The sequence below is a fragment of the Alligator sinensis genome, unplaced genomic scaffold (assembly GCF_000455745.1).
Source record: "Alligator sinensis unplaced genomic scaffold, ASM45574v1 scaffold802_1, whole genome shotgun sequence".
Taxonomy (NCBI): domain Eukaryota; kingdom Metazoa; phylum Chordata; order Crocodylia; family Alligatoridae; genus Alligator; species Alligator sinensis.
In genome coordinates this window covers 199,319-209,386 of record NW_005841918.1, presented here as the reverse complement: position 1 = coordinate 209,386, position 10,068 = coordinate 199,319, and the positions used below count along the sequence as shown (strand labels likewise).

At 39.9% G+C, this 10,068-nt stretch overlaps 1 protein-coding gene across 1 annotated transcript in view; it reads right to left on the bottom strand.

The window, feature by feature from the left end:
• Window positions 1-9,373, bottom strand: part of DYNC2H1 (dynein cytoplasmic 2 heavy chain 1) — a 430,803-nt gene extending 421,430 nt beyond the window's left edge. Inside the window, 10 exon segments of the mRNA XM_014517608.2 lie at window positions 2,488-2,612; window positions 2,791-2,902; window positions 4,321-4,434; window positions 4,529-4,666; window positions 5,861-6,093; window positions 6,409-6,553; window positions 7,099-7,217; window positions 7,534-7,669; window positions 8,747-8,917; window positions 9,299-9,373. Of these exon segments, the coding sequence (XP_014373094.1) occupies window positions 2,488-2,612; window positions 2,791-2,902; window positions 4,321-4,434; window positions 4,529-4,666; window positions 5,861-6,093; window positions 6,409-6,553; window positions 7,099-7,217; window positions 7,534-7,669; window positions 8,747-8,917; window positions 9,299-9,373 (1,368 nt within the window).
• Between the last annotated feature and the right edge of the window lie 695 nt (window positions 9,374-10,068).

Here is a 10,068-nt window from a genome sequence, read left to right as displayed (position 1 = left end):
CAGCGGCGGCACAGGTCAGAAGCTGTTGCTCAGCATAGAGGAAAAGTGACCCCTCCCCATCACCACCACTGGGCTGTTCCTGCTGCAGCCTCCCAGAGCACACACCATGCCACACTGCCCTGCATCTGCTCTTTACTGCCACTACTACCCCACTAGGCAGCTCGGAGGCAGCAGTGATGGCAGCGTATATGCTTCTCGACCTTATGAGGCACAGGTCAGAAGCTGTTGCTCAGCATAGAGGAAAAGTGACCCCTCCCCATCACCACCACTGGGCTGTTCCTGCTGCAGCCTCCCAGAGCACACACCATGCCACACTGCCCTGCATCTGCTCTTTACTGCCACTACTACCCCACTAGGCAGCTCGGAGGCAGCAGTGATGGCAGCGTATATGCTTCTCGACCTTATGAAGCATAAAAAACAAAGCATAATTTGTTTTTTTTCACTTCTAAGATGGCAAACCCCCTTCCCAAAAGCAGTACTTCTGGGGGCAAGGGGAGGGACTGGTGGCAAAGGTCAGGGGTTAGGAGGTAGGACTTCTGGTCCCAAGATGGCGACTAGGGGGCAGGGTACCTATCAAGGGGCGGGACTACCCTTCGAGCCCTTTACAGCTCACCAAAACTCATTAAGTGGCTCTCCACCTGAAAAATTGCCCACACCTGCTGTAGGAACTGCTCCCAGGCCAGATTCATAGCAGCAACAACAGTGGGGCCATGCTCAGGTGACAGCACAGGTCTGGGGCCAGGCAGCAGTGTGGAGGTCATATTCAGGCAGGTGTGCATATCTGGGGCAGATGGGGTGCAGGGTTGTCTTCAGGCAGCACCATGGTGCTCTGGCCAGGCAGCAGCACGTAGCTGGGGGTATGTAGTGACATGGGGCTCTAGCCAGGCAGCTGTGTGGAGCTGGGATGTGCGGTGGTGTGGGGCTTCGGCAGGGCAGCAGTGCTGAGCCAGGACTGTGAGGTACCATGGTGTTCTGGGAAGCAGCAGCGCAGAGCGGAGGGCATGCAGGGCTCTGAATGGGCAGCAGCACAGAGTATGAGGCATGCAGCATTCTGGCTAAGTGGCAGCACAGAGCAGGGGATGTGCAGTGGTGTGGGACTGCATCCATAGAGCATCACGAGTCTGGAAGCATGCAGTGGCAGGGGGCAGTGTTTAGATGGCAGCGTAGGGGATGCTGCAGATAGCCATGTTCATTGGGATCCAGGGATCCCAAATTCTGTGCTAGGCCATGTATTCCAACTTCCAGTAACCAACCTTTCCTTAATTGCTTTTGACTCTATCATGTCTTTTAACATATCAATTTACTCTGGTAAGCATGACTCTTCTAAAAGATATCAACAATAGTTACAACATTTCGAGTTAGAAATACTTTAAGAAAAAAGGAGGAGGTGACAGCAGCAGGCCCAGTTAAGTAAATGCCTCAATGGACACTCAGAACCTTAAGAAACAAAGTTTTGTGAAAATAAAGGAATTAGTCAATTGGCTTTGAAAACTTCCTCACAGGCCCCCAACCATCAAATGCAGTTAATAAATGTCAGAGAGAGGTTAATACAAATTACAATCTAAGAGAGGTTAATACAAGCCTGTTAACAATGCAACTAAAAAACCAACCGGCGTTCTTTTAAATGTGTGCTTCCAGATTAAAATAAGTAGAGCAAATCCTCTGTGAATAACCTGGTATCTTACCTATATTCTCTGGATTTGGGGAATATGCAGGAGAAATAAAATTATAGTACAATGGTGAAGGACATCAGAATTTAGCAAATCAGTGATGTACAAAAAATCTTTCTTTAAACACAATTATATTGACTGATTCACCTCTAAGAATAAGGCTATCTACAATATTAGAAGCAACGGTCCTCCCGGGTTATTAAAAGCATTGTGCAGATTAGTATCAGAGAGGAAAAATATAAGAAAATATGTAGAAGATCTAAAAGCACTTTTTCCAATCCCTTTAATAGTAACTTCTTAGGACATGTATTTTCCTAAACATTGCCTATGCCATAATAGTGTTACAACCCTTTAGGGCATTTAAAAATTACAATATTTAAGTGACTGCTTGATTTTCATGAAGAAAACAGGCAAAGTAAGATTTTCTCAAAACTTAAAATCATGACATTGGCAAAAGCAGATGCAACACAGAGAAGTAATTATGTATGCAATATAGCACACGTTGTTTTCTGAGTAAATGACTCAAGCTGCCCAACTCCACTGAAACTGCTCTTTGCTAGTTTTTATAATTCTCTTAAATATTTCCAGAATGAACTTTATTGAAAACATAGTAGGAGGCTGCTCACTGTATCTTTTTTTATTAGAGACAATTTTCTGTGTATTAGGTAAATCAAATTCTACTTAGCAAGCAGTCTCAAAAAAAATAGAGAAGTCATTAAGTATTGCAAATGTACATCATCTCCCTAGTAGTGCACATTACAAGTATTTTTATAGCAAGTCAGTAGTCAGTGTCTGGAAAAAGAATTTAAACTCTTACCTTTAGTTCTAACTGCCGGACCCAAACAATGTTATTGACAACTTCAGAGAGATTTTTGCCTGAAAGTGGCCCAGAAATGTCACCAGGAACACCATGGCATCGAGCTTCAAAGTCTGTGCAAAAATCTGTACAAATCCAACCATGGGTGTTCAACAAAACATAGAACAATTAGAAAATAATTAATTATAGCAGCAAGCAGTATATTCGTTTTACTGCATTAAGTAAAGAAGAGAGGAAATAAAACAGTTCCACCCCACCCACCAAAAAACAAATCACTATGAAAGTATTTTGATTAATGGTTACCTTTGATAGAGTCTTGAAGTCTTGCTAGCAATGTTTCCCTTTCAAAAAGTAATTCTTTGCTAATGCTTGGGCGTTTCACTAACTCCTTATACTTCTGAAATGCTTGAAGAAGCTAGAACAGAAAAATATAGAAAAGCAACTAATGTCTAATGAACAGGGTTCTGGGTTTTCCATTGCCTGCAGAAAAATGGAAAGAAGCGCAGATTTTCCCTTTTAATTGAGAAAAACAAAGATTTTTCATTTTACCAGAGAACTACATGAATTTTCCACTTTTGCAAAGAGCAATCTGCAGGTAGGCAGAGTTCCAGTCTGCAAGGGGCAAGGGGGAGCAGGCAGGCAGGAGGCACCATGTGCATGTGCATGCGCACACATGCACATAGCCACTAGGCATCTGAAGAAGAAATCCCACAGGTAAGTCTGGTGGTAGGGAAGGGTAGATTGAGGCCCCTATAGGGAGGGAGTGAGGAAGGGAGTTGGGCAGGGCTAGGGCTGGGGCTGTTGCCCAGCTGTATGGGGCTTGGGGCCCTAGAATGCACAGCCACAGGGCCCGAGTGGAGAGTGGAACAAGGCCACGGGCAGCTCATCTCGGGGGCGGGCGGGGAGGGTAATTTTGGCTCCCCACCACTGCATGCACTCCCAGGGGAGCACATACCCTCCAGATTTGTGTGCAGGGCAGGGGCGGACTGCCCACTATGGGCTCAGGCTCCCCATCCTGCTGCCCTCGCCCTGGTACCTCGACAGCTCAGTGGCCAGGGCCCAGCATGGCAAGGCACAGCTGGGAGAGGAAGCTTGTTGCTGCTGCTGCAAGCCCCACTCCGCCATGGCAAAGGCGCCCCCTGCCTGCCCAGCAACAGCAGAGGAGCAGCATGGAGTTCTGCCCCTCACTGCTGCTGGCTGGGCATGGGGCACCTCGCCATGGCAAGGTGGAGCTCCCAGTGGCAGCAACGAGCTTCCCTGCCTGGCCCCATTCTGGGGGGCTGTAGGTGGGAAGTGAAGGGCACCAGCAGGCCCATGGAACTGTGGATCGGGAGTAAGGAGCACCAGCAGGGCTGGGGGACTGTGGATTAGGAGTGACGGGCCTGGTGAGCACAGAGGACAGGTGGAGCTCTGATTTTCCATGATAAAAAAACCTAAAATCAAATACCAACATTTATAGATACTTAGAATATATTTTATTATAGTGATTGAGACACTGGTAAGGCTTCCAAATGCTTTAAAATTGTAAATATATCAATAAAATGTTGTGTTCAATTGATACATATACACGCACATGCGCGCGTGCCTGTGTACAGACACACACACACACACACACTGGCATTTCATTTTAATCTCTGATTTGGGGGGTTTTAATCAGAATTTGTGATTTTTAAACAGAGAAAACCAGGATCCTTGCCAATGTTACCCTGAGGTAACATTATTCATAAGGACTGTACATAATCATAAACAACACTTTCTTTGCCTGAAAATAACTATTTGAGAATTCTATAACTTCATACAAAACAAAACCTTGTATCATAAAAATAGTTATACCTGTTGTGGGCTGTCTTGAATATCTGAAATAAATGCTTTCAATTTGCTTGCTATTTTTTGTTCTGCTGGTGCAATAATTCTTTCATACTGAGACACGGCAGCTTTCCATAAAGGCTAGAGATAAACAGGCAAATGTGTTAGTATGGAATATATGAATACAATAAAAAGCTATAAAAATGCTTATAGAAAATAAAAGTATATATTATACCTCTGTGTAGGGGTTATAGTGTACAGGATTGAGACCAGCAAAGGGCTCAAAAACCTGGGCAAGGTGCAATAATGCTTTTTGTTCCCCAGTTGGTAAAAAATGTGTCAGTTTTTCATAAAGTGTTCGAATAGTTAGTACCTACAAACAGAAAGATGATATTTATTTATAGAATCACAGAATCATAGAAGAGTAGAGCTGGAAGGGACCTCAGGAAGGCATCTACTCCAACCCCCTTTCCTGACTAACTATCCCAGTGAAGTGTTTGTCTATTCTGCTCTTGAAAACCTCCAAAAATAGAGATTCCACAACATATCCAGGTAATGGGCTCCGATACTTAACCATTCACATAGTGAGAAAGTTTGTCCTAACAGCCAACCTAAGTTTCCCTTGCTGCGTTTTAAGACCACTGTGGCCACAGAGACTAGTCTCCATCTTCTTTATATCCACCCCTTAGGTATTAGAATACTGCTATCAAATCCCCCTTGGTCTTCTCTTCTCCTGACACAACCATCCTAGTTCTTTCAGCCTTTTCTCATAAGTCTTCTTTCCTAGGCCTCTAACAATTTTTGTCACTCTCCTTGGAATCTTCATAATTTTTCCATAACTTTCTTGAAGTTCAGTGCTCAAAACTTCAGACAGAATGCCACAGGTAGGGACCCACCAGTCAGTAGCATAACCAGCCTTGGACACAGCAGAATAGTGGCCTACCAAAGTCTGCACCCCAACAGCAGCTACAGCTCCACACCCTTTTGTGTGCTTTTGTGCACACAAAAGCACCCTGGGTAAACACTGCTGCAGAGCAGGTTGAGATGGGAGTCTTAACTATTCCAGGAATTCAAAAGAAGCCCCCACTGCTGCTTTTGTGGCAGCAGAAGCAGCAGCAACAACCAGGGCTTGGGCAAATCACACTATGGCAGCAGCAGTGGGGGCTTCTTTTGAATTCCTGGAATAGTTAAGACTCCCATCTCAACCTGCTCTGCAGCAGTGTTTACCCAGGGCACAAGCCCCGTTAGTTATGCCTCTGACACCAAAGCTGAATAGAGTGGGAAAAATCACTTTATTTATTTTTAGCTACCCAGCATGACTTGTTTCATCATTTACATTTAAAAACAGGAAACACAACAAAGGTCATAAACAGGACCTAAACTGCATTATGTCACCCCTTCACAGAAATAATTCCCTAGCAATGAATCAGTCTTAGTCAAGTAAATGCTGAACCCAAAAACATGAAACACACAATGCCCTGATTATAGAAGCGATGCAAAATGTTAAACAATATTCTTAATCTTATTTGCAGTTCAAAAAAAACTCTTTGATTTTTTTCTTTGATACCTCATCAAGACGTTTCTGGAGTTTATCTAATGCTTCTGGAGAAAACTTCTCATTTTTCCATGGATGTGGAGCATAATGTTGCCACAGTTGTCCAGTTAAATGGTGACAGGCTGCTACCCACTGTTCACAAATCATGATGCCAGTTTTCAGATTTTCTTTAACAACATTAAAAGCATCCTCCCACAGATGTACAGTTCCCAATTTTTTCTGAACAAACCTACCAAGAGAGCCACCTAGAAAAGAACAAAAATATACTTTGAACCAAACACATCATGCAAGTAGAAATACTTTCTTTACATTCCACACAGAATTGCATTTATATTTTTCAAAGTGTTGCAAAGATAATGTGCTACCAAATGATGCAAATCAAATAAATAAACAAGTATTCACTCAGGGCCTACTATAATTTTATCCAAATGAATTACAAATATACGGCCCTCAATGAATTCAGGTAACAGGCATAATAAAAAGTAAGATTTTTTTTTTCTGTAGACTATATTCATATGTACGTTCATAATTAATATGGTTATTTTTTATCCCAGCTTTACCTATGACATCCAAAAGGTTTTGCATTCGGGGCTGTGGATAAGGGTCATATTCTGTTTGTCTCCATACATCATCAACAGTATCCCGGGTAGTCTCCACTAAATCGACAGCTTCATATAGAGAGAGACTATCCAAGTTGTAATAATCCTAAAAATCCAAATGCATTTTTAAACAAAATAGTTGTGCTAATAATATATTAGAAATATTTAACTTCTAAATATTTCAAACACATTTGTTAATTGAGATAGCTTTATATTTAGGGAAATGCCAACACTTTATTGCCTAAAAAATAAACATACTCTGACTATTTGCATGATTAATCCACTGACTTCTATGGCACAATTCACGCACGTAAACTAATTCAAGTGTTTTGCAGGACAGAATCCACCCTCACCGCCTTGCTTGTCAATTTTAGTATTTTTCATCAGCTCATTGTCATTTTAGAGCCTTCCTGTAGTTCCTTTGTTAAAATCCATTTTTAAAGCAGATATTAGGATTCTAATGAGCCAAATTTACTCTGACATAAATTTGAGCAGCCCTTAGCCAGAGATACACAAGCACAAATTAAAGTAAAATTTGCCCATATATCAATATGGGCCAATATTATATTCATAAATATTCATATATGACACAAGTGCATCCTTTATTAGAGACAGATACATCATTAGATAAAGAAAAGAAAAAATATATACTTTTGCAATTGTTTCAAACAGGTCTCTAAAATGAGAAGCTCTCTCTTTGCTACACAGTTTACTTCCACGATGAGCACGCTCAATCCAGAACTGAAATTCATCACTTGGTGTAAGTATTGCTGCAAATACAAACAAGAAATACTTGATTCTATCATTCAGAAACACATGAATAGGATCAAAATAGTTTTAGTTAAAACAAACTTCTAAAAGGAAAATTCACTGTAGGGATACAAAATTCCATTCCCGTTTTGATTCTGATTTGATGTAATACAGCTTAATATTAAGTTTCCATGGGCTCAACTCTATCAAGCTTGCAGGCTCTAGACTATTCTGTTAGGTTCTTCAACCCTTTGAAAAGTAATGAACTCCTAAATCTAAAATGTATTCCATTTCTAATTCAAGTTTTATAATAAAAGAAAGAATTGTAGGACACACCTCTTACATCATCTTCACTGAATTTTGTTCCCTGATAACGAGGATCTGATCTTCTGAGAACAGTGCCCAAACCAGCCTCCAGCTCGCTAAGAAGTTTTTGGAGTTTGGGATCAAATTCCTTACTCCATTTCTCATCCTACAACAAAAATTTCAGGGAATGAACATAGCACGTTAGAAATATTTACCATTTTCCTATTATCAGTCCTTCATAGATAAGTTACCGATTAATACAAATTACATGTTTTATGGCACAATGGAATAGGAGCTGTAACTTATATGTAAGGAGGAAAGTCTGATTAACCGTAGAATGAACAAACAGGAACACCAGCTACAAATGCCAATAATTTTCACCAAAATTCAAACACTAATTGTATGCCATGACCATATTAATGAAAGAATGTGGCAAAAAACTGTTTTTTCATTAGTCCTTTTGCTTCTGCACTTGAAATAACTTATTAAAGTGAACAATGAAGGTTACTGCAAATTACAGCCTTCTGCAATAACTCCATGAATACTGTGGACAATCTACTGGTGATAAACAGCGCTATAAACACTGAAAGTCCTTTTGGTAATATTAGAGACATTAGCCATGATCTTCTTCTGTTTGTGAAAAGTGCAGTAAAGAAGGTATCTTCCATATCAAAAAGGAAAAAAAGGTACAATGATTTTAAAAGTTATTAATCCTCAGGTAAAGTTCTATATTTTTACATGCAAGACATTGCAATCCTGCCTAGTCCTTTTGCCAAATTCAACTGTCCTTAATTAAGCAAAACAACCATAATTTAGTCCTGCATGATCAGTTAGCACAGTGAGAATAATAGAATTAAAATCAGCCTCATCAGCCTTAAGGCAAAACAAAGTTGTGTAAATCAGTCTAGGAATCCAAAGCAGCAAGACTGCTAATGGTGTTTGTATACTCTTGGCACTGGCCCTGAGACAATATTTAATTCAAAATGTAAAAAAGAAGTGGGGGGCAGTGAGAGAAATGGCACAGCATGAAACAAAGCTGTAAAATGTCAGGGAAATTAAAGATATTGTTCACTCCTTAACCACTCTACAAGTATTTTCTTTTTAATACTAACAGAAAAGCAAATTAAAAGTACATCTCAGAACAATTAACATGTAATATGAAAACATGTTTTAGTGAAAACAGAATGCTAATTTTCTTCAAATGTATTAAAAAAAAAAAACACCTTAACAGCAAATTACTCACCTTTAGTAATACTGGTGCAAATACCTGCCGTACTGCTTGATAAAGGGTAGTAATAGGTGAATCTAACATAGATGATACAAAAATATTACTATGAAGATTATCTTCTGTAATGACTTCGGGCCGCAGCTTGAAAAACACCAACACTTTATCTTTTGAATCACCAGCTTCAACCTATAATAATTAATAAGCACACGGTTTAAAAAAAATGGAAACCCTCACATTCACCTCATATTACAGGTATATTTCCCACAACAGTAATGTTTATACGAATCATTAAAAGAAGGAATTAACTGAAAAATATTGTGCCATTTTGTATGGATTGTGATAAATATGCCATTCATATTACAGCTGTACATAACAACAAAACCCATGATTTTCACAGTTGATAAAATAAGAACTTGAAATGTAATTCCAGCATCCAATACTTTAAACAGTCATTACATTATAAGTAGTTATACTAGTTATTTCTGCTATGTGAGGCTTAAAAAATCTGTCACCTATTTTCTGGTAGCAAGCAAACAACTTATGATACATTTTAAAAATTAGGCAGACAGGTATGCTGATGATCACAGATTTCCCAACAACAGGATAAATAGGATTCTCATCAGCTTCACCAATGCTATACATTTTTACATTTTCTCGGAAGCTGTAAAAACACAAGATGGATCTCAGTTTTTGCAGTGCACCTTACTGGGAAAGCTGGAAGTGACTCTTGTCATGCGTTCATGGTCAGGGGGCGTTCTGGGAGAAGGACTATTAAAAACAGAGCCTGGGGAATAGAAACTAGCAGATATCCCTGTCCCTGCAAAACAGCTATAAATTCTGTGTTCAGGAGATAAAGGAAAGCTTCTTTTTTGCTTTCAAACAGGCAGAGGAGAACAGTGGAAGAAAGATTCAAGTTTATCTAACTCTTAACTTGATACACATTAAAATTAAAAACAGAGCCTTGGTGCAGGATTCAGTGACAAAAGATGTTTGTCACTGTACCCTGTTACTACATCTTTGCTTTGTCTTTCATATTGGCCTCTTGATAGTATGTTCAGTTATTTGACTAATAAGTGAATATTTTTCAGTTATTATGGCATGATCCCCTCCACAGTGTAGAGAGAACTTGCCCTAAACTCCTAAGCCTTTTCACATAACCATCATATTACTTGTTTCTCAAGATCCTATCGTATGTTTATTTCAGATTAAATTAACTTTAAATTCTATTTGTCAGGGGAACATTTTTTTTTCTACAACTGACAATAACTCTAGAAAGTTGTCCGAAGTGCATTCTTGGTAGGAGTTTCACCTCATTTCTATTACAATGGGGTTGAAGT